The sequence below is a fragment of the Anopheles merus genome, chromosome 3L (assembly GCF_017562075.2).
Source record: "Anopheles merus strain MAF chromosome 3L, AmerM5.1, whole genome shotgun sequence".
In the NCBI taxonomy this organism is placed as follows: domain Eukaryota; kingdom Metazoa; phylum Arthropoda; class Insecta; order Diptera; family Culicidae; genus Anopheles; species Anopheles merus.
In genome coordinates this window covers 29,129,446-29,155,159 of record NC_054085.1, presented here as the reverse complement: position 1 = coordinate 29,155,159, position 25,714 = coordinate 29,129,446, and the positions used below count along the sequence as shown (strand labels likewise).

The 25,714-nt window shown below is 46.3% G+C and overlaps 1 protein-coding gene across 2 annotated transcripts in view; it reads left to right on the top strand.

The window, feature by feature from the left end:
• The first annotated feature begins 19,850 nt into the window (after positions 1 to 19,850).
• LOC121600068 overlaps positions 19,851 to 25,714 on the top strand; it is a 45,405-nt gene continuing 39,541 nt past the window's right edge. For both annotated transcript variants that reach the window (XM_041928362.1, XM_041928361.1), the window contains exon 1: positions 19,851 to 22,087. In XM_041928362.1, coding sequence (XP_041784296.1) covers positions 20,032 to 22,087 — 2,056 coding nt within the window. In that variant the 5' untranslated portion in view covers positions 19,851 to 20,031. The remainder of the gene's footprint in view (positions 22,088 to 25,714) is intronic.

Genomic DNA, 25,714 nt, shown 5'->3' with positions numbered 1-25,714 from the left:
AAACTCCGGAAGCGTTTACAATATGGGTCGCCTATCGTCCGGTCCGGGTAGCGCACAGGAAAGAGGCTCGCTTTATCCTGCTTTGCATAACTGTACCCTCTCATCACACCTTTCCAATTACGTCAAGTCGATCCTCTCGGGCATTCCCGGGCGGCTGCCCCATGAGCCATGGTACTGGCGATGATCCCGGCACGCCGCTGGCTTCACCATATTTGGTCAGTGATCTATCGCCCAGCAGTGACCACGAATCGCTGGGCCCCACCAGGTTAGGAGAAATGCTAACGGAACGGGAATGGTGGCGAGAAGCATGGCGCAAATTGCAGTGCATAATTTATGACCCGTCCGCTCAGCTAAAGTCCTCGCTCGCTTTATGCGACGTTCGACAGTGCGTCGCGGGTTGAGGGTGTTTTAATGTGGCCATCGCTGGCGTGGGGCGATCGTTCCCGATCGGTTGGGTGAAAGGTTTACGCGTTTTTATGCAAAATCGTCAACGTTTTTCATAAACACAGAGATGTACTACGATCAGCAAGGCAAGAGGAAGAGAGCGAGAGATACATCTGTTGATGCCCTTTACGATGTCCGATCGTAAGGGAAAAATGCTGCAGAAGGGGGGAGGTCTATGTTGACCTCGGCGTCGACAGCTTGGTTTGAATTTCGGTCACCTTAACGCCACGGTGACCGTGACCGACGACGAAGCCAAACGAGGACCCGGTATGTACTGGGCGAGCCCGCAGGCCACCGAGACTCACGCGCGCCTCGGCACATCGGCTAGAGGGGGGGGGGGGGGGGCGTGAGGGACTGCCTTTTTGTTTGCCCGTCAGCACCCTTTGGCTGTGGCTCAAGCGTGGCCTGATTCCCTCTGCCTCCTTCCCTCGTGCAGCACCTTTGGGGAGGGTTTTGGGCTGTCGTTTGCAAATAGTGTCTTCTTTTCGGTGTGTTTTTGTTACTGCTGTTTGTTACTGCTCTGCAAAGAAGTTTGGAATTCTCGACCCACAAATTCGACACACTGAGATCGTGAGCCCGGCAGCCCTAGCAGACTAGTGTGATCGCAGATGAAATCGTTTACATTCCGAAATTATCGGTCCCGATGCGTCGTGACTGTGGTGGACGACATAGACCTGACCTTCTCGGACCGTGACCAACGGCGATGACAGACTGGCGATTGGATTTGGCTTGTGTGTGTATGCATTTGTGGGTTCTAAGCAGCGTTTAAAGGCGGTGTTGCTGGTTGTGTGGGAAGAAATAAAAAATAACACCAAAATGTTGTGGTGAATGTGTGTCATTTAATTCATGATTTTGCAATCTCGCAATGGCAACGATTGACAGATGTGAAGATGGATCAATATCTAACACTGTACCATGTTTAAAGTATGAGGTTTATGATTCTCTTCTGGCTGTCTAGCTAGCCAAAACTGAGAAAAGAATACAGATCAAATGGTGTTATGGTAATGGTTATTGGATTAAATATCTGATCGCTTCACTTTCTTTCGTAGCTATATTATAAGGATGATTAATAGAAAACATCATAAGAATAGCCACTGTTGGTCTGTTACAGTGAAGGTAAGTATACGCTAATAGCTCAATAGCTTATTAGGGTTTTTTGTGTCTTTGATTGATGAAAGATATCGCAGATTAGATGCTAGCTTAGGTATCTAAGAACACTCCAGATCCATAAATAAAGAAAATATCCCAGCTAGGCCGAGGGTATAGTCGTCCACTCGTATGTATCAATAACATGCCCGTCATGGGTTCATGCCTAGAATGGACCGTTTTCCCGACCGATCAGGCTGCGTGGTACTGAATAGGTCTCGAAAGCCTGTACAGGCCAGGCCGACATGTCCGCATAAGACGTTAAGCCTTAGAGAGTAGAATACAATTCTTGCCTTACCGATACAACTTTGATAATCTGACGTATCATGGACGATACAATAACAAACAATTGGAAATTTCACAACGAGATATTTTGGCAAAGATCGAATTAAATATCATTGGAACTCAATATTCGAATCCATTAAAATCGAGACATCTTGCTGTGTCCTTGAGAATTGTTATTTTTCTTAAGGCCTCTAAATGTTCATTTTATTGATATCAGATCATTCTTTATCTGAATATTGGTTGCAATGCCATTGTAAGATATCAATATTGTACTTCAAAAAGATGAAGATGGAATCGTTTTGAATGTGCAGGTTCATCAACATTAACTCCTGTTTGTTAATTTTGAGCCTCAAAAATCTTATAGGAATTTAACATTTCAAATCATAAAAAACCGAGGCATTTGTTCTCAGAGGTGTATGTTTTTTACTATTAACTTATTATTAACACAGCTATCACAAAACGAATTACACAAATGGATTGATTTTGAGTCACAGTCTTCATCTGAATAAGTTTAAAACTGTGTTTTATTACATTTTTTTTACAAAACACCGTTAAGGTTTCGATAGAAGTGTTTAAAGCTGTATAAAACCTTCACCATCATCAGACTATAAATGCCTGCCAATAAAATCCTTTTGAAGAATAATGCTATCTTTCTTGGAAGGACTGATAAATTGCTCACCCTGAACTATTAGGTCAAATTAAATAAACGAACACCGCTACACCGGTTGGCCAATTTGTGATGGTTGAACTACAAACACTCAACGCACCACCCATGTAGCAGGCAGTACGGTGCGAAAATGACTCCCACGAAATGCCCAAATCGCACACCCTCTCCTATGACAGCGTGTATCTGTATTCACGGTTGGTTTGCCCATTCTCGGAGATAAATTACCGAACCAACAGCCCAAGCCCTAACGAACGCCACATTGTGCCGGTTGTAAAAGCGAGAAGCTGTAAATGCATTGCTGCAGTTTGCACAGTCCTCCCTCCAGCATGCAGCACAGAACGTAGGCTGCTTTCCAGAAGCAACACACCAGTGAGCCCACTACAATCGCCACCGGAGATGCAAATAGTGAGCTTTTCTTTCCTTTCTACAAACCGCTTCTTCGCGCAGCCAACCGTTGTGCGGCAAGATCTACACACTATGGACCCGCCACAGAACGTAAGCACCATTGCGCCAGTAAGAATGATTTGTATTTGTTTTCCTTCCCCACAGCCCACAGCCAACGCTCTGCCGCAACCAACAGCACACAATCGACGATCTTTTCAATACGGGATGCGTTTTGCGCTGCGTTAGCGAGTGTGTTTGCAGGATGCTGTTTGCAATTACCGCATTAAACCACTGTAACGAAACGGTAGAATGCAGCACGTCGGGAAACACCCGCCTCGCATCGCACACCGAGGGCACCAGACCACCGAAACCACCACGACCACCAATTAATCAATCGTGCTACAGATTGTAAGTAATGTGTACATTAAGCCATAAGAGTAGCTCATACCGTCCTGTCGCATACAAAACCCCCTTCCGGAAGACGCTAAGCCAGAGGGGCTGTAGACTGGCAGTCCGTTTTGTGTTATATCAAATTAATCTAACCCGCGCTGACTGTGCTTTCCATGCCACGGGTGAAAAATTCGCTTACACTGGCAACGACACCATTTTTGCCGTGCGCGCATTGTTCACACCTTGCCGCCCTTATTGTTCCCGTTGCGTGAAGGGCGCGATTGGCGATCTGCGAGGATACGGAGATCGCAGCGGTCAGCAGAAACAACCGAAATTAGCTGCAAAGTGATGCTTAATTAAACAACCGTTAAAAAATAGGCGTCCGGGTTGGACGGGGAACGAGTGGCGGAAGTATTAATTCGTTGCGTGGGATCGTCTGTCGGCGATCGTCCGGGGCCGCGTGAGGTGTGAAGATTGACAATTTTGGAATGGTTTGTGGATCGTTGCCCGTTATGTTGCAGTGATCAGTAGATCTAGGGCGGTTGCTCTTTGGAGCATAAAACGGTGAGTTTGCTGTTATAAATGTCGTATACAATTGCGATGGAGAGTTTAAAACGGTTCGTAGCTAATAATATATTTAATCGAAAGCCAATTTCTTCAACCAATCTGTGATGATTACTGTGCCCTAAGCGGATTTCTTTACGCGTTTAAGACTCTTACGAGGCAATTTCATCTCATTACAAATATTCCTAACTCGATCTTAAAAAGCTTTTAAATTTTTATGAACAAATCATGCGTGTAATGACCATTTCTTTAAAATTTCTTTATTAAGTCGGCAAGTTTCTACTAGGGCTCTTTCTTGTTCCTTAAACATAAGGTCCCACATTCCATTATCTTTTTTATCGCTTGTGCTCAGTAAATGGTGGATTTGATTACTAATTCATTAGCCATTTAGGTATTTGGAATAATTTTGATTTTTATTTTAATTCATACCATTTTGACTTCTTTTCTGCTATTCAACTAATCAGTTAATTGATGTGTTAAATAAGTCACCTTTTCTCCACTATTATTTTAATCACATTTATATTTTTTCTATTATATATATTATTTCTTTTCCATTTTGATTGATTGTTATTTATTTGTATATTATTGCCATGTTATTTTTGCTATATTTACTTTCTGATAGTTTTTCCTTATCCTTTGTTTTCTTTCACAATTTAAAAAAAAAATGGATACTTGTGTTTGTTTAAATTTGATTTTTTTTTATTATTTTGAAATACTCGATTCGTTTTGCAAGTTTTACTAAAACTTTTATAAATTTATCTATTTCTATCATGATTCAGGCTTTATTTGGACACATTGGAACAAGTCAATCTGATCATAACATAAAATTATTCAATTATATTAATTATTTTTCATGTACATTTTTTCTAATATTTTCACAAGTATGTGTTTTTCTATTTCAATTATATGTTTTACAAGTTGTTGTTAGTTTTTTCAAAGAAATTCTACTTTTACTGCCCGTACTCGCGCATCGATCCCATTCGAGAAGAACCTCTCCTGGCTAGCAAAAAAAAATGCGAACCATTAAAAGACACTACTGAAAATTCTTTCGCCACCCATATTGCGTTTGCACCCAGCACACAGTCCAGCCATGTGGGTCACACTTGTCCGTATGCTAATTCGGAAGTCTGCATCGTAACCGTTCGACATTTGTTCGACGACACACGGTAACTCGTGGCCTGCGATGGGGCCGCTACTGGGCGGTGTTTGCCCAGATAAACCACATTTCCATACGCCCGATTTCCGCCTGCACACGACCGCGTGCATTTCATTAAGCCACTAAATTCGGATTAGATTCGCTGCGGCGGTGCAAATGGTGAAACTCCCCATCTCGGGATGCCATTCGGGAAATGGGGCCATCTCCTGCTTTTGTGACCGCCGAGGCGGGTTTTCCATGTCGATTGGGTGGAAAAACGACCGACTTATTTGGCGACCGAGAGACTCTTTCTGCGCGTGTGGGTAAATGTTAATTTTGTATTTTTTTTTTGCTGTTTGCTTCTGTGCACCTCTACCTTCTGGCTTAAAACAAATACGGCAGCCACAAACACACCCAATACTTACCAATCGAATCCTCATTAATATTCAAGCATCGGCATTTGACCGTTCGCAAGAATCTGACACATATCCCGCCCCCCGCGCTCGAGCATAACTGTAAATTTTAATTCATTCCTCCCATTTAAGGACTCTTCAGGAGGAACGGTTCGAGCACCGGGCACGGTGCAAGATCATCACTACCAGCCTCTCCGCGCGCGTCCACCTTTTGGGCCGCTCATAATCATCGTTCGGTGCAATGTTTCGAGCGGCGGCGGCGCACACTCCTGCTTAAGGATCGTAATTGCAACTCATCCAACCACGCGAAGAGGCCCCATCCCGGAAAGCACGGCTGCCTACTTAAGCCGTCGCGCTACCCGCCGTGGGCCAGCCCGCGAGCTACGGTGCCCGGGAAAGCGATGCTTCCCGGTATGCCACCTTTGCGCTAAGTGACCTTCGCCTCGGCATCGAGGGGAAGCCAAAACCAACCGCCGCCCGTAATCGGACGGCATTTAATCCGTCGTGCTCGGGGCCAACTCCCTCATTAGATGGCAATGAATGTCAGACGGCGGGGCGGTAGTTTGCCCGGCAGGAGATGGCCTGCAGCAGCTGGCCTGCCGACTCTATCCAGAACGGCAGAACGGTAGACGGCCGCACTGCCAAATCCATCGAGGGCATGTAATTACAAGCCACTACTAGCTCGTCCCGCGCTCGAGGTCCGGGGTCAGCTTTTCGGTCGGGCTGCTTCCATATTTGTAGATCCCCTGCGAGAGAGCGCGGGCTGGAAGCTGGCCGTGGCCTCATGTGCAGGAAGATGTGCAATAGATGACTGCTTGGTTTTATTTTCCTTTTTGTTCTTTTCGGCTACTCGAAGCCTCAATTTCTCTCTCTCTCTTTCGCCGGATCAAACGCCTCATTTGGCTCAAGACCGGGAGTTGCGGATGCGAGCGCAAGTTTTCGGCCTACTGCAGCACGCCCAACGTGTTAATTATCGACCCCGCGGCCTGAAACAAGACCACATAAGAAATTGGATCGATTTATGATTCAGTATGTGTGTGTAAGTGTGCTTGTGGCTCATTTGTGTTTTCCTGCATGCTCTTTTTCGTTACTATTTTCCTAATTCGAGTCGAGCTTTTGCTTCTCTGCCTCGGATTAAATAACGAGCTTCGCCCCAACCTAAACGAACCAAACGCAGCAGATGAGGTTAGCTAACTGGGGGGAATTTTTGAGGACGAGTTGCATTTGGCTACGATGCCAACTTTCTTCCAATTCCCTGGGATGGTATTGTATTTTGAGAGAAAAGAGTAACGGTTTAGCTAAACCGATGAAATGTTCTTATTATTAATTACTTTTAAACAGTTTGCTTCTAGCACCGTGAGGCATGTCAAACTGATCGAATACACACAACACAGTAACAAATTTCAGACAAAAAATAGATAACAAAAGTAACATATAAACTTATCTATTACAATTACTTCTAAAACAGAAATTGAAAATAATTCATAAACCTCAACAGATACTAGGTTTTGCTTGAATTTATGTTATTATTATATTATTTTATGAGAAAGGGGGAATCTTCCTTTGATTGTTCAAGCTTATGTTTGAATTCCCATACTGAGAGGCTTTCTTTATATTATTGAAACTTTGCCTATCTAAATTCACATGAAAATGTATTTGAAGTGGAAAATGGGATGGTGGCGCGCTTTCGAAATTGTATTCCGAGCATAATATGCAACTGACAATTAGTACAGATTAGCTAAGAGATGCCCCTTTTTGTCAACCATACCAGGTGGTAACGAGCTATTAATTATTGGTAACTATTGGATCATTATCGTCTTCATCAAACGCACCCATATTGAAACAACGTAAGCACTTTTGGTGTGTAGCCTTTATCTCACAGATAACCTATATGTTCACTCGCGTTGAAATTTTACGTAAAGTGGTTACTTTCAAAAAATCACAGCTGTAGACTATCGATAGAAGCTGTATCACGGATGACCCTGCACTCAATTGACTCCTGACTGTTATGTTTTCAGTTGCTGAGTATAATCTAATCAGGCAAATCTAATCTAATCGGTGGATGAATTTCTTGAGTGGTATTTCCTGCCCACACATTGTGTCTAAACTATCAACTGAACCAATACATTTTCTACTAAATGGTTTTTTTGGGGTTTGAATGGGTAAAATTGATGTCCAAATAACAGCTGCGCTTACTGATCACGTTTATAACACTAAGCTTACGTCTTTGCACCTATAATTGTCACCTCCATCAACATGCTACGTTTCTCAAGCTTTGCGCATCCATCAACCATCTAACGCCGATCTAACGGGGCATTTTTGATGGCATAACTTTACGGTTACCCTCTTACGGACGAGAGCATATGTGCGTGTGTGTGTGTGTGTGTGTGTGTGAATATGTGTTACATACTATTGCACGGCGTTTTGTTTTTGGCATTAGCGAACCGAGAAGAAAAAAGGTTTAAAAGTGGGAACAGAATAGGAAAACTGCCCACGAACGATAGCTGCCACACAATGACCTCAGCGTATTGGCGATGCGCACCGGTCACGAAAATTGCTCCCACCCTGTGGCTGTGTGCCCACAAACGTTCGAATCGGTCATTCGCGTTCCAAAACCCGACCGACGGATGAGCCCAACCCTTCCAAGCCAAACCGACACATTCCCTTACGGCTAGCCGCGTGCCAATTTACGGTCCGTGCGGCCATGCAGACAGCGGACGACCAAACGGCAAACGACTATTACTTCACCCGTCGCCCTCGCAGTTCGAAGGGGGGCCGTTTTTGCGTTGCATTTCTCCTGAGTCATGGCCCGAAACTCACGCCCGCAGAACGTCGACCGGGAATGTTTCAGGCCGGGGCCGGAGTGGTGGCCAATTTGATGAGCTGGCACGAGCTTTCGCCCGGCGACCTAAGACAAACCTATGTTATTAAGGCGCTCGCGCGCGCGTGTGTGTGCCTCGGATTCTTCGATCGATGGACCGGATGAGTGTGCGCTGGAGCCTCATCCCATAGCGGTGTAGGATATTCGACAATTATGCGCAAAAAAAAAAAATACATCTCGCCCATGTGAGTCGAGTGTGTAGCGAAGGTTGCGCTGCTCCATCGCGCACAAGAACGCGCTTCTGCGTGTTCTCAAGAACCCTTCCGCTCCTGGTAGGCGAGTGCGCGTGTGCCACAGGTGTGCCCGGCCAGGCTTAAGGCGTGCGGTCATTGATGGGAAGTGATTAGGAGCCCTTGACGAATGGAGCGGTTCCGTCCAACGGACGTGCCACGTGCAATGGGCGGTCCCGGTGCCGTACCGACGTTTGCGCTGGAACAATGTGCCGACTGTTGCCACGTTCTACCAGGATCCGGCAGTGTTATTACACCGATTACGCTGCACGGTAACGCTCATTATTGGGTCGCTGTTATTATAGCTTAATTTTGTGCGCGATTACTGTTGCTGCCCTGTCTGAAGGGGGGAATATATTGTGGTGTGGTTCTGGTGGGATTACTGGTATTGTGTAATAAGGATATATGGCAGACTGATACGTTGTTGTGCATAGCACGACAGAAGGGTCGTTTGAGATCTCATGATCATTTCTATCACTTGTTTACATGGATTTATAAAACAATCTAAATAGCCTTTATTTTATTGCATAAATTTGGCCCTTCAACGGTTGTTTCGTAGTCACAAAAATGTTTGACATTTTAAACGTTATTTGAAGGAATTGTAAAGCGAAAACGAAATCTAAATCGAATAAGAAAGTAGGAAACCTTTGAAAGACTTAAACTATCATAATTTACAACACATTTCACATGATATCTTTAGTATTGGTTAAGTTAATTTAAAAAAAAAACACACAAATTTTCAATCGTTCACATCGTTTTGTATCCAATTTTGTTTCAAAGCAAAGGTTAAAGTACAGCACTGAAAAAAACAATAAGATAATAGCAATAAAAAATCTTGTTTTCTAGTTTTTTGATTTCGAATCCTGACACCAAAGTGAGTAAGACGGACGCTCTGTCTTAGGGAAAGATGGACATTAACATGTTTGGTTTATTTTTTACTTTTTTTGTGAATTTGTGTTGAACAGATGTCATCAAATACCTTAATTAATGGTAACAGGTAGACATAAACCATCCAGAAACTATAGAAAACATTAATATATGGGAGAAAAGAAACATCGGTCATGACATCATTCAGTAACAGATAATAGATACTGTGAAATTTAAAAGATCATAAAGTTGAATTTTGACTCGGTGTAAAAAATATCTATAAAGGGCCTATGTAAACAACTCTGCCAGACTTAGTATGAGCACAGACTTGAATTATTTCCCAAATTGAATTCCTAAACTATGTTTCTGTCATCATCAGTAACGTCAGATGTAAATGCTCAATGTTTCAGATGTCTGTTTTACCCGAAAATTCTAAAAATACTCAAAAAAATATGTTTTGAATTTAACACAAAAACATAGAGTTTGATGGAAACTTAAAAAATTCAACAAATTTTTCAAATAAAATAGTAGTTTAAAGTGAAAACTGCTCATGTTCAAGGTTCGCAGCATTTATATAATTCTAGATTTTCCTGAAGGTGGCCGTCTGTTAGCTAAAAAACAAATAAAACATCAAATAAAACATGAACGAAACTACGTGTGACAAACTATAAAATCAAATAAAGCAAATTCAACAAACAACAGCGATCAATTTATCTGGATTGCTCTGTTTGCAAAACATTTAAAAAAAACTGCACCAAAAAAAGATTCATCATAATTAGCATTCCAGCATGCCACTCGATCCGTACATTCGGTTGAATAATCCTCCACCGAAACCACAACTCTTGGCCGCGGCAGGTCGTCGTATATCGGGCCCGGACTGGCCAAAAAACTTTCCAAAGAGCAAGCCAACATATACACACACACATTAAATCACACATTTCACTCGCTGCCGCGCCGACTGATCATCGATCGCAAACACGGCAGTGGTGGGCACGTAACCGCGGGCATCCGAAGTTCGTGGCGGAATGCAACGTGACGGTGGCTCACGCGATGCAACCGGCCCAACTCCCCGGCCGAGGTCGAGTTCAATCAAGTTCAAGTGCAATCGAATGCTCTCGGTGCAACAACAACAGAAAAAAAGGCGGAAAAGGCAGATGGGGAAGGCAAAAAACGAATCCAAGCAAAAAGTGGCCAAACCTACCTACACGCCATGATTTGGGATGAATTTTGGAGTCGGTTTTTTCGATTTTTTCATTTTTTTTTTAAGAATGTTGAAACTGTTTTCGAATCCCTTTTTGGACGTTTGCTGTGCCATTTAATGTCACTTTATTTTAAAGGGCGTACGCAACAGTGAAACGAACTGGAAGCAATTCTGTTTGCTTACCCATCGCTTAAAGGTGTCCGGTGTGGTTAAACCGTTTCCGTGAAATCAGCATGTGCTCTCGAGAGTGCTCAAGTGCTAACAGGAACCACTCTTCCAGGCATCAGCATCATCATCGTGGTGTGTAAGTGTGTTTATGTGTTCTGTGTGTAAATGTACCTCCCAAGAGAACGCATTTCATTCAGCACGAAACTGAAAAAGGGAAAACTCCATCGAGCCATTGCACTTTCGTTCGCGTTCTGCGTTCTGCCCTTGTCACAATACGCCTCCCTTCGCCTTCCCCTCTATGTCCCGCATGCACCATCCCTCGTGCTTGGTTTGTCCGCGAGGAAGCAGCTAAAGGCGGAGGTCCTTAATCTCCGCGACCGGTCTCCATTTCCGAAGCGAAGAACGCCAACGTCGTAAGGGCGGTAGACTTTCGCGGCTCATCGCTCTTTTCACCGTCGCGCTGGCACCGGACAATGGAACGGAACAGAACACAGGACTCGGTAAGGCTGGGAAAGGGGGGGCCGGGAAGAAAGTATTATTTTTCCGAAAAATGAACTCTGTTGTCGCGCCAAGACGCGTGCAGATAAACATGCACGCGGATGAGAGGAAACGAAACCGTCGTTGCGGACAGTGGCGCTCAACGCAAGAGTGAATTGTAATGCTTCGTTAATGGGAGAGTTTCTGACAGTCCTTGCAATATCAACAGTATTTTGTATGGTGTTTCCATGGTATTGTAGTCTAAGCTACAACTGTCTTCATTTACAACGTACATTTAAATACTAACTCTCATACTATCTGTTCGTAAGAGCTCGTTTGAACTTTGTGATATTACTGTCGATTAGTAGATGGCGGAGTAGTTGAGGGTAAACAAATTTCAATTAAAAATAGACGAAGCTTACACAAATATCATATAATTTGAACATATTGTATGATAACAAGCTACAGCTTCTACAGCCTAGAATGCACAATAAATATTTATTTAGTTAAGTGTTGACTTTTTACTCGTAAGTGAGCATGTATGAGAGTTTGCCCGCAGCTAAATATATTCTGAAAAGAAGTCTTATGGTTTTGATTGAGTTTTGTTTCAATAATAAAAGCTTTTTTTCTTTTATCAGATAAGATTTATTCAAATAAACTATTACCCTCTACAAAAGATGTTCGCCATGAAATTCGTATCAAACTCTAAGTTCAACGTAAAAACTTAAACCGCCTTGCTGACCACTGCCTCCTGTCCAACAACACCGCACGAATCTTCCTTAGATAACGATAATAAATGAGCTCGTTTTGATTCCGGTGCGCAAGATCGCTTGCTGCACTCGAGGCTTTCGTCGTTTCTGCGTTCGCATGTCCCAAGTCCAGTTCTGCACAGAACACAGCCACAGAAACAGGGAAGATGCTACCGACGGTGAAGCATCCGACAAAAACGAAACTGGAGCTTGGCGACGTGACACACAACCTTTGCTTCGCTGTCTGTCGCCCTGTTTGTATTCTAGCAACGGTGCCAGCAACGCTCGAAGGGCAAGGAATGTGCGCGCACTCGTCTTTTAATTACCTTCGAGAGTGAGAGAAACAAAATAAGCCAGTGATCCTGATGGTAGGAAAAGCGAAGCGGGGTCCTAATGAGCTGTGTAAGTAAATCTGTCACCCCCCCCCCCCTTTCCGTCTTCCCTGAAGGGCCCATCAACACCTCGGGAAGTTAGCGGAATTGGTACTGTTGATAATTTATCAACTTCTAACTAACCTGCGCTGTAACTTCAACGCTGATGCTTCCGATCGAGGTTCGAGCAAGATTTGGCCCGCTCCTTTGTTTTTTCGTAACCATGGCCGTGAAATTCAGCTGAAACGTGATCGTAAAAAGCAAGGATGCGTTTTATTTTTCCTGTGTCTTTGCGAACTGTTTTCATTTTGGACTTGGAGGCTCGAAACTGCTGTGCGAAAACAAAAGCAACATAAAGAGAGACAGCAAAACAAGTTGGCAAGAGTAAAGCGTACGCCCGATCCCAGGGCACCGCAAAGATTGAATTCCAATTTTTAATAGCATTCGCTAATGGTTGCGAGAAATCATAAAATTTAGACATAAAATTTACACGACCCCAAAACATGCCACTTCCCACCGTTTGGCAGTCGCTTCTCCAGGGGACCAGGCAAATGCATTCGTTGGACGAGATGCATTCCAGCTCATTTCCAGGAAAAATACACTCCGTTGTTTGTCAGTGTGTGTTGTGCTTTGCAAACTCTGCTCGATCGCTTGTGTTCTTCTCACCCCTTATCCCCAGGAAGGGGTTGGTACGGGGTCAACCCGTTTGGTGGATTGGGCCCGTTTTCTGGCTTTGCGCTTTGAATTATGTTCATCACCCGGGTTCAGACATATTTACTCGCGTTGAATGAATCATGCGGCTTCGCGGGGACGGTAATGATGTTTCGTTTCGCTAGGCAGCCGTCCTCCTTCATTTCCGACCCGTGGATGCATTTATGACCTGCATCGCTCGAAGGTATTGAGGGATGTGGAGAGGGAAGTTCTTCGGATACAGCATCCTTTTGAAGAGCACAACGTTAAGCAAAACGAAACGTACGTGTACGTGTCGGGCTTTCGGGGCAGATTGGTTTTGGCGCGGCGCGTTAGGGATGATATTGCGGTGTGGACATATGCCAGCCGCTTTAGGGGACAAATGGGAATGGGAGCGTGTGTTGTGTGTGTGTGTGTGGAGAGGGTTTAGAAATTCATTTCTTTTAATGAGCTTTTGTTCCGAACAACGTGCAACAACTCTCGAGGCCAAAGAGTTCTGATGGTTTCGGTTAGTTTCCGTTCTTGACACGGGAGAATTACGTTTCAGTTCGCGTTCGCGGGAAGTATTATACTGCTGGAAGATCAACGTGTTCTTCCAACAGCTGTTGACAATACCTTAAATAAAGCTTTTTTTCCTAATTTATTTGTTTTATTTATTTATTTAAATTTCATTTGAATTTTATTTCACATTTCCAATTGCACTAAAACGGTTGCTGTATTTCGGTTTTTGTTGACACCATTCGGCAGAGTAAAGAGCTTGTTTTCGTTCAATAATTTTTCAAAAAAAGCCAAAACTCTAACTTTTTTTGTACTTCTTCTTATGTTGTCCTATGTTTTCCAAAGTATTTTCCAATATTTCCTATTTAATCCTTGATTGTGATCTTGTTCAAATTTAGTAATCTTTTTTTTTTAATTTAAACTTGGCCGTATCCCTTGTTTATTATTATTCAATTTCATTCTTTACTTTGAGTTTATATGTTCTTACTATGATTTTATTTCTTTGTATGCATTCTTGTTACATATTATATGTATTTTCCTTTTGTATAGTATATTATTTTGTAGCATATAATTTGATTGTTTCACATCAAGAGTACTTTTTATGATGCAAATAAAATAAGTTCTAACAATTGTTTGGAGCTTTATCTATTATTTTTGAACTTATTGTGGATAGTCTTGTTTTTTTTGTATTTGTTTAACATATTGATTCCCCATCCTGCTAATGTTTGTTATAAAAGTGTTTTATATGAGGGGCTTTATATTTGTGTGTCTGGTTATGTAGCTTTGTTTGTTTGCTTGTTTGCATTTATTTGATCATCTGTGTACAAAAATAAACTTCGTAAATGTTTCTGTCATTTCCATTTTAAAAAGGTGTTTAATAATTGGTTTATTTGTTCTTTTACTATTATCCCCTTTTATTTTTCACTTCTTCGTTGGTAATAGTGTGTTTGAATGTTTCTGTTAACATTGATTAAACTTATGTGACGGTGTTCATTCTTTTTCGTGTACTTCATAAATGATTTCCCATTTGATGAGTCTTCTATGACCATTAACTGTAATTGACACGGCAACACATTCAACACAGTGCTTTATCACGCTATGCACGTTGTAAACAAAACGATCGTATGTGAGCTGTGTCAGTTTTGTGTGTTTCTTTTAGTCGTGATTTTTTTTTTGTAGCCATATCATTACCATTCCATTGTGACATTTTCGCTCCCTTCTTCTTTCCCCGTTTTCCAATTGTTCTCACATTGTGGATTTATTTTTCGTAGCTCCAGCACGCTATCTCTCTCTCTCTCTCTCTCTCTCTCTCTCTCTCTCTCTCTCTCTCTCTCTCTCTCTCTCTCTCTCTCTAATACTAAATCCGAAGCATTTTCGAAAAGGTCACCGAAGAAAGGCAAACACAAAATAAAATTAAATTAAACCCTTTTCATTCGCGCCCCTCATGGTACCCCTCGAAGAAAAGAAACTTTCCTCGAGCGAAAGATCAACACCTTCAGATTAAGCGTTTGCTTCCCGCATTGTTGTTGCGGTGGGTTTGATTTGTCGACATGCGAGAACTGGTCGGATGTACGCAAGATTTCAGAACAATTGATAACGCGTACGCAACGTGACAGCCACAACACACATGGGCTGGCAAGGCATTAAAAAATGCCGAAACCATTACAAAACACTTAGAGTGGCAAGAGAGTACGGGTTTCTTGATTCATAAATATGCATGCTGCTCAATGTGAAGGTGGTGATGGTGGTGGTGGCGGTGAACTCCGGTTTCGGTTTTGGCCATCGCATACATATCTTAATTTCCGAACCGCATCCTCCGCCGGTGCAATCACACGGCATCGGGTTTTACTGCGCCAAAACAGCAGACAGCAAGGGTGTGTGGTGCGCCAAACGCAAGACGAACAAGAACAAACTCTCACGCGGGCCCGTACGAACAATAAACAAACGGGCACGGCCAACAACAAACACACAGCCAACGGAGGCGTAACGTCAAAAACCGCAGACGAAAGTGCACATTCTTGTGGGCAGCGAGCCTGCGTTGCATTTGTGGCGCGTTTCAAGCGATACCGGACGGATTTGGGGGTTTGTGTGTTTGTGTTTCTTTTTTTTTTTACGTGGCGTTTCTTTGCAAAAGCTTTGTGCTTTCGTTGGTTTTCGGCTCATTCGTTGGAAAGTATCTGTGTGTGTGTGTTTGCTGTACTTCCAAATTCAATCTCCTCTCCATTCTGCCGGTCGCCTTATCGGACCGTGCATGTTTGCGTTTTGCTGTGCAATGAAACTTTTATTGAATTACGACCTCGGGAGCAGTAAAAGCGTCGGCATGCATTTAAATCCGTCCGCTGCACAAATGCGCAACGGAGATGGATTGGAGGGCAGAAGATTGTGACCGAAAAGCTGCACAGCAAAAGGTAGGGTTTCATGCAATGCTATTCGAATCGTATAAGATTTCCTTGTTTGATTGTAAAGAAAGGAAATCGTGTTCTCTAAAAAAATAAGTTAAAATGATTTTTAGACTTTTCTGCATTTCTTAATTGTTCCTAAATAGCGTTACAGATAGCGTAATTATTATACTGAACAAATATATAAATTTAATTACACAATTAATGGAAAAATAAGAAAACATGTAGCACAGATAATAGGAACTTAAAACAACAATAAAGAGAAACACAAAACGAAATGAAAAATAATTTGCAAATAAAGGTGGAAAACAAATACAACAACTTTAATAATTAATTGAATTTAAAAAAAGAAAAAAAAAACTCTTGAATAAAAACAAAACATTTAACCAAATACTTTCTTTTCAGAACCTCTGCACAAAGAGCAAACAGCAAGCACGCTACGAAGAGCACTCCGCACACCATAAAGCAACATACACAGCCACACTCTGCGTTTACGACCCTGTGCCAGTGCCGGTAGGAAACAAAGAGCTGGAAAATTTGGGCCCATTTTTGGAGGTCCTCTCCGTACCGATCCGATCGGGAAGCAAGGATCGAACGAGCAAAACGCGCGACCCGCAATGCCAATGACCTGACCCGGTCCACGGACGCCAAAAACCGCCGGCGCAACAACCTTCCCACCTCGAATTATGCAGCCCTGGTTCGAGTTGGTGGCTGGCACCACGAGCCACGAAACAACCGCTGACCCGCCCTTTCGGAGGAAGCAGACACTTGTGCTTCCGAAAATAAACAGCAAACGGCGCAAACAAAACAATGATCATGACGAACGAAACGAATCCGTGACCGGGTTTGGGGACGAGCCGCAGATCGTGAGCACAATTCGACCCACCCCGGGTTTAGTACGATCGATGGTCGATGGTTTGTTTCGTATGGTACGTACGGGAAATTGAAAACCAAACCAAACCGTGAACCCAGTGCAATCCACCGGGCGGTACCGTCGGGGCACAGTCACGGTCGGCGGCGGATGCAATGTTCGCAAAACATTGTTGCACTGTTGACCCGCGGCTGTCGCATGCCGTAATCAATGACATCCGGGCGAGATTTGTGCGCTGCGAGACAGTGGACGACGCTGCGGAGGATGAAATGGGAAGAGTACACACAGCACCGCAAGAGCTCAAATTCCTGCTCTGCCTTCTGCTCTGCAGCGGCTTTCGGCGGGCAAGGAACTGCATCCTCGGCCCGGAGGGAACGAGCGATTTAAGCTGCACCTAACCTAATGTTTGTGTGTGTGTGGATTTGTGTGAAGCCCTAAGGTCTGACAGCTTCCCAATGGAGGACATGGTGTAGCCAATGCCAAATGGGAAAGAAATGTTTGTATGTCAACCGATCGTAGATTATTCAATCATTGGTCGCGGTCGTGATCGCTGTGTTCTTGATAATGAATCTGCCGCGGCGTCGAGTCGTATGCCAGTGTGTGTGTGTGTGTGTGTGTGTGGAACGCCAGAACTTTTTTCCTTTCCGGCGCTGACCAGCACGAAGAACCAAATAAAAACACCTCAGACGCGCGGCAGACATTATGAGCTTTCGTGCCGCTTCATTTCCCCAGGCCTTTGCGCATCGTGCGGGGAATGAACGGCGGCTGGAGGAGAGAAAGCGACGCGAACCTCACCGAAGGAAATCATGTCCGTCATGCATGCTAACAAGACACGCCAACGTAGACGGGACCCCGAAGCAATCAAGCGCCCAAGATCGACGAGCGATGACGACCACGACGACGACGACGACGATGATGATGATGATGCAGATCGGTTCTAAACCAAAAACGAACGGGAACTCGCCCCAAGGTTCGTCGCCTGATGCCGTTCGCTCGCCCAAACCGCCGCGCAGAAGTGAAAACGGGAATGGCTACTTTCGTTTCGAGCTCGTTTTGTAGCACGCCCCGGGACATTGCCTTCTGAAGAAGGACGCTGCGCAGCCAGCAACGGCAACCAACGGGGTTTGTCTGTGTCTTCACCGGACCGGACCCGCCTTGGTAGAATATCTGCCACCGGAAAGTGTTAGAACTAATGGCGTACGATAGCGCGCAATTGCGTCACTATCGCCGAGCGCTACGTCCCACAGGAACGTTCTGCAGCCGGGCGAGAAATTGCTGCTGCTGCTGCTGCTGATAGAGTCTAACCGGAAAGGAAACGGAAAGTGGTCCCCGGCAACGCTATCGCCGTTTCGCACACGCAAAGTTGGTCCGGTTTCCCCTTGCCGTCTCCGGGTGTTCTGGGCGGGGGCAGAAATTCTCTAGCAATGTGTAGATACGCACCCCAGCCCTCCTGGGTACCGTTAGGTTTGGGGCTTTGTGGAAGGGAAGCGTGTTGTGGACGCTCCCGGTTGTCCCCGCAGGGAACAGGTGTCGGCGAACCTGCAGTTGAGGCGTTGATGGAATTTTAGAAACTTGGTTCGTGCTGGGAAAGAACGAGTTCGTAATCAGGCCCGGGCTTCGCAGCACTTGAAAACAAAAAGGTGAATGAAATGGCACCGGTTAGTAGGCATCCGTTCTAGACATCCTGGGAGAAACCAGCGCAGCCTTGTGCTTACAACAGTACTTCTGGCACACCACTGGTCGGTTACTCAACACACTGCGTGTACGCTGTAAGGTTGGAGCTGTCGGAGAGGGATGTTTTATATTGACCACAGACGTAACGCTATTACGTTTAAAGGGTTACCCATCAAGAACTGACCACAGACCACGCGCAAGGTGGAGAGTGAAAGCGTGTGGATGATGGTGGTGGTTGTTGGGTTCGAAGCTGCGCTAGCGATTTTGCATTCGAAATCGCACGCACAACGCGGTTTGTGCGAGCACGTTCTGCTCTGCGATTTAAAGCGACTCTCTTACTTCCCCGTTGATTGCTTGCGGTACTCTTTCTCACGCGAGAGGACGCGAGATATTTAAACTCGAACGGTGAGATCCTAATGCACTTGAACTTGTTGCGATCAACGCAAGTAATGATTGGGTTTGAATTGCATTTTAACAGAGCATGATCTCGCTGTGCAGAATCTAATTATTGTATAAACTAAATTTGGAGATATAATATTGACGATCTGTTCACTTATTGACAAATTACTTTAACTAAGCACTCAAAAATTGTATCTTCTAGTATTCTTAGGAATATAGATATAGCAAAATATCATTCAACGAGGTTTTCAATCTTGTTCTAACCACTTGTTCCAACTTCTCGATCAAAGTCGTGGCTTATCTTTGCGTTACAATGTCAGGTTAGTGGCTGAACTATGCCTCAAAGACCGCTACACAAAACTGTCTAATAGATAAAATGAGGCTACGATTAGACGCGTATGTGGTCTCTGGTGACATCTCTAAATGATAAGATCATTTGATTGGATGCTTGGATTTAGAACTCTTAGCGCAGATCAGCAATAATTCCACAATAATTGATAGTAATTTTACTATCAAGATATCCGCATGTATCCCTCAAAAGATTGTTGATCTAAAACTTGGTGTTGGAGAACCTTAGTTTCGTTTTGGTAGACATCTTTTCAAAGTCATGTCAAGATTCAATCAAGAACTTCATATTCCTAAGCAATCTGTCCGGAAAATAAATCGAACATCCAACAATTTTCTATCCTACGCCAGAATCATAGTGCAACCAGCTCTCAAACACGGAGTGTGAGCTCCATGTGAGAGTGAGCTCCCCCAAAGAGCTACTCAAGAGGCAAGAAGCCCACGAGCGCTCGAAGATAAACTCTCCCCCAACATAAAAGCCTCTCACCATGGAGCCTTCTGTACTTCCCTCTCTCTCTCTCTCTCTCACACACACTCTCTATCTGTGAGCGAAACCCTTTACTGAGTGAGCAGAAGCCAGCAGCCCCAGTACGCATCGAGCCCGCAGCCCCAAACAACGCACGACGCTCGCGAACAGCTCACCATTTCGTTGCTCCCGCTCGGACGGAACAGTTGTGCGCGGGATCGGTTGTTTTTTCTTTTTTTTTCTCCTCTGGTTGGCTGGCGTGTTGAGCCACGGTTGAGCAGCCCATGGACCGCTGAGCCTGCACTTCACAGTTCGGTATGGCTCGTCGACCGAAACGGTCGGCGCTCGTGTTAGCGATCGTGCTGGTGGCGTTCTGCCAGTTGGTGCACTATCGGTGTGTGGTGGCTACGGGTGGTGTGGCGGGTGCTGGTGTTGCCCCGCAGGCAGTGAGCAGTGGTGAGGAAGCGGATGCGGCCGCCGATCTCGATGCGGCGGAAAGCAACCACCGGGCGTTGCTGAATCTGCCCAAGTTCGGCGACCGGTTGGCACCGCGCAACCGCCCGCAGGTGGAAGACATCGGACCGGTCGGTGCGTCGGAGCGGCCGAGTGTTAGTGGCAGACAGGCCCGCGGGCCAACAGTGTACGCGGGTGGGCGGGTGCCGGGCGGTGGGTCGGGTCCGCCACCGGCCCACCATCCACCCGGTGTCCCGGCCGACAATGACATCAAGCGCAGTGACGTGATGATGATGGTGGTTAGCTCGCGCAGTGTGAAGGGTGCGGGTGTGCGGGCCGGCTCGCAGGACCTCACCGAGGAGGACGAGGAGGAGGAAGGTGAGGAGGAGGAGGGCGAGGAAGAGATCGAGGCGGAGGAAGTGGCGAAGGGTGGTGACGATTCCGGTGGTGACTATTTCGCGATCGATGCCGCACACAAGCCGGAGTCGCTCGGCCGTTCCTCCGGCACGGAACAGCTCGCGCAGAATCGACTAGAACCGACCGGTGACGGGGCGGCGGTAGTGCGTGGGGGTGATGCGGTAGTGCAGCAGCACCCGGAGAGTGCGGGTAGAAGTGCGGCGGCCGGTATCAACATTGCCGGCATCAGCAATGCGTCCTCCGCCCAGGCGCATCGGCTCGAGATGTCGACCGAGTTCTTCGTAGTGCCATCGACAGCGTCGTCCGCGGCGTCCCGCTCCACGACGGTGCGGCCGGGCGGGGTCATACTGGCCGCCCGTCATCCGGCCGCTGCCACCAGCAGCAGCAGCAGCAGCAGCAGTACAACGCGCCAGAGCGTGACCCCGCCGACGGTCGTGTCGACGACCGGGTACGCGGGCGGGCTGCGCAAAGAGCCGTGGGTAGTGCCGGTGCTGGTGCTCGCCTCGCTGTCGATGCTGATGATGGCCGCGTTCGAGGTGTTCGTGCTGTGCAAGGCCTGGCGGACGTCGCCGAGCCGGCGGCACCTCTTCCTCGGCCAGATGCTGCTGCTCGGGCTGTTCGCCTGCTCGGGGCTGGCGGCCGTGCTGACCGTCAACCCGACCGTGCTGTCCTGCGCTACGATGCGCTTCGGGGCCGGCGTGGCGTTCGCGCTCGTCTTCGCGTCGCTGCTCGTGAAGTGTGTGTTTCTGATCAGCCTGAACGGGGGCGTGTACCTGCCGGCACCGTACCAGGGGCTGCTGCTGCTGTTCGCCGTGCTGATACAGGTGGCGGTCGGCGGCCAGTGGCTGCTGACGTCCCCGCCCGGTGTGGATAATGTGCCGGTGGGTGCGGGCGTGGGCGGTGCGGGCAGTACGGCCGTGTCCAGCCGCTACCATCTGCTGCTGACGGCGGGCGATCTGGCCGCCACGGCCACGCCGACCATACCGCTCTGCCACACGCCGTTCGCCGAGCTGCTGCTCTCGCTGATCTACATCGTGTTTCTGATCGTGTTCGTCGCCATACTGGCGATCAAGTCGCGCGGCATACGGGACAACTACCGGGAGGCGACGTACATTGGGCTGGCGATCGGGGGCATCATACCGATCTGGCTCGGGTGGACACTGTGCGGGTTGGCGGTGGCCGATCGGCACCGGGACGCCTGCCTCGCGTTCGGCCTGGTGGCGACCTCGTCCACCGTGTTTCTGGTGATGTTTATGCCCAAGGGCCGCCAGCTGGCCGCGATGGGGAAGGAGGGGCTGTACGTGGAGGATCGGGAGGAGCGGTTCAGCTCGCTGAGCCGGGCCGGGTCGGGCTATTCGCCCTCCTTCTTCCACTTCAAGCCGATCAAGTACGGGGTGATGGGACCGTCGCCGACGCTGCAGACGGCCAGCGGGAATCTGGTCGGTACTACGGCCGCCACCACCACTACCAAGCATCATCAGGCTGTTGCAACATTAGGCGGAGGTAAGTTCTGCTGCGATTTTGTCCCTCCAATAAGTCCCAAACCGTTCCCATGACAGCTTCCGTGATGTGTGCGTGCTTGTTTTTAGTGTTCCTGCGTGTGTGATTTTTTGTTTGTTTGTTTGAGTGTGTCCATTAGGAGTGAAGTTTTCCATTCAATCACACTGTTGTATAGCTCAAAGGAAAAAAAAAATCAGTAGAAAAACTCAATTAAAATACCTTCCTCCAAAGAAAGTGAATTTGGTCCTTCGAACCGGATTAAATGGCCACAGAACAATGTGTTTTGATGTTTTGTGTGGAATTTACCTGCTTTACACATGTTAATTGTTGAACAATTCTTATCAATTAAACTACACATAGTTTGCGTAACTCCTACCACACACACACACACATACCTACACAGACACTGACAGCTGTCACAGCTTGACATTTCACTCTCTACCCGCGGTTTGTTGTGTGATCGTGATCGCAGCCCATTAGTTCGCACTTGATTGTTTTAGTTGTTTTTTTCTTCTTCCCACTTGGAAACATGCTGCTGTGTATGTATTTTTTTACATCAGCTGAACTTTCCTGTCTCACCTGCATTGCCTGCGATCGTACATAATTTCCTCTCCTCTGGGATCGGGGAGGCAGCCCTGGAGAAAAGTGAAAAAAAAAAATGCAATCAACCCTATGAACAAATCAGCATCATTAGCGTGGGACGCAGAGTCTTACGTTCACGCCCAACCGCTCCTACCAGCCGGCAAAGGGAACCGGGCCGGGAAAGTAAGAGCCGTCGTCATTCAAGCGTCGTCTATCTGGCTCGGGATCGGATCGCGAGGGTAGAAAGTGCATCCGCATTACGGGATGGCAGCTAATTTCTCCAACCGTGTGACTTAATTAAGACGGGTCAGACCGGGGACGTTGAAAGCAAAGGTCATGCTGCAATGCTGTACTAAGAGCGTGTAGGAATGTTTTTTTTCTCTCTTAAATTAATTTGCATTTATTGCTCTTTAAGAACACACTGAACGAAAGCTTTAATTGAAAGCCCTAATGTACGGCCAGTAGCCTTGAAATATTCATCACCGAATAATTGGTCGCTGAATGCATCCCGCTGGCTTTGGCTCATTATTTACCACCACCAAACAAAAAAGAAGAACAAATCTTCGACAACCCAAACCACCGCTTCGGGAGGGAACACACCGAAATTGAGATGTGCCCCAGGTCCCAACAATTGCCGTTTGTCTTTTCGTTATAAATCAAATTTAGTTTCATATTCCATCCACCATCGGGCTCATCGGGCTGAACCATTAACGACTCTCTCTCTCTCTCTCTCTCTCACATAGGGAGACAGGTAGGCGGGATGAAAAATCCTTGAAAGCTTCCAAACAATCTTCAAACCGACTTTTAATCCTTCTCCTTCGCTCGGACGTTTTGAGAACCTCTTTTTCCCCTAACCCACCACCCAATGGGGCCAAAAACTACAGCAAACGGGAGGCTCCTGCGCCGCAGAAAGGATAAAGGCAGAAAATTGCAATTAAAAGGTTTTTCGGGTCCGGTCCTTTTGACTCTTTCGCGGCGGGAAAAGATTTTCGATCACTGCGAATGACGACTGCAAGGTCAGCAAGAAGATTCTTGCGATTTTAGCGCGGTTTGCTTTTCTTTTATTGGCAGGCTGTGCCTTGAAAGCAAAGCGAACGAGGGTTCCCCAAGGAAAGAAACACACTAAAAAAGGTTCTTCCCGGATTATTTCTAAAGTTCTAACCTCCGCGAAGGAACCTAACTCTGCCGGACCGAGGGAACCAAACCGGGGGGGGGGTACGGTTAAAACACTTTTACGAATGATAAAAGTGAACACCTCCTCCTCTGATACAGAAGGACTGCCCGAGGTCAGCATGCATGGAGGGAGTTGGGAACTGCCGAAGATATGAGATACGTCTCCGCGCGCGATCTTTCGCGATCGTGACCCTTTCCGCGCCACCGTTTCAGCCACGCTCTCTGCTTCCAGCTCGGTTTTTGTTCTGTAGGCAAAAAAGGAAGACAACAGGCGCAAAACAACAAACCCGAAAGCATACCCTAAGCTCCACTAATGGAGCAAGGTAGCAAGTTGCGTTCGCGATGGGAGGGCCCGTACCACTTCCCGTTCTCCGCCGACGCCGCGTTTCGCGTTTCGCTGAATGAGTTAACAAATTTTTCAAATAACATAAAACTGGAAACACAATCCGGGATGCGTCCCAGACGGTGGTTGCAGGCGAAAATAAAAATAAAAGGTAAGAAAAAAACGCAAACCCCACGATAAGGATGCGAATGAGCTGGGGAGTTGGCGGAGTCGGTGGACGAACCATTAAAGAATGAAGCACAGCGCAGGATCTTTCCGCGCGGGCCGCACCAAGATGATCCTCAGATGCGTGATCGCAGTAAAGTGGCAACGATGGGAGGATCCATCGAAGCTGATCATTACTTTTCGGACAGAGTTAGACAGAGGGTTCGGCTCCGCAGGGACTGCGGGGCGAGAGATGGTCGTAATTTTATGGTGGAAGATTATCAATTTTTCGTGCACGTAGAACGAGCAATGGTTTGAATTATGACGTTAGAATGTGGCGGGGCTTTTTTGCTGCTGCTGCTGCTGTCGTCTTTGTGAAGCTAATTTTACATTGTATTTTGAGTCGGTGAATTGGTTTGCAGAATTGTGAAGTTGCTTTTTTTGGTGGAACCTTCACAACAAGAAGTGAAATCAACTCAAACTTCCCAACCTCGCAATGGAATAATGTATCGAACATCAGCGCTGTGCCCATATTCAAACCCTGGCTTGTTTGGTAATCCACTCACAATTTGTGCGGCTTCATGCAGATTTGGGGACTGAACGCATCAATGCTTATTCATAAATGCTTCCCGAAGTCTAGCTCTGGGTTTGGAAGTAGGGGTTTTCTTACTTCATGCGGCAATTTTCCGGCCTTCAAATGCCCTCAAAAAGCTGCCAACGCATGCGCCAAGTTGCTGCATCTATTTCTTCTGTCCCTAAATATTGAGGTTTTTCGTAGCGCGATCGAATTAAACGCTTTCTTTCGCCTTTCCGCCAAATGCTGTTACGCGAACAGGGCCAAGGGGAAGGGGGCAGCTTTTTTCTTGCCCTTCCTCACTGTGACGGGGAAATGTGATCTCGCTCGCTGAAGGTGAAACTGGGGGAAATTAGATCACAGTTAAATCAGCTGATCACCGGAACGCTTCGAAAGCTCCGAACGGGGGGGACCGATTGTGTCTCGCTTGCCATCAACACCCAAACTATGCTTGATGGTCGGTGGAAAGAAAGCAAATTCCACCTTCCAATCGGGCAGTGATCGTGATGGGTGCGGCTGGAGAGGGTTGGAAAAGGTTGGTAATCAAAATTAAATTAAGTAAAAATTTCTCTCGCACCCACGGCAGTCGCGTTTGCTCGCGTGAGCGTAGCGTTATTTGGCGAGATGCAGATGCGCCTTGATAGGTTGCAGTGAATGGGGTCGAGAAGAAGAAAGGAACCCCAAAAGTAACGTAAAAAACACATAAGTAAGTGACAAGCAAGTTACGCGATCGGAGGTACTGCGTAACCTCGAAACTATTTCGCTGGCGGATGCTTCCCCCAAAACAAAAGCGCCGTTAATCGAATTATCATCG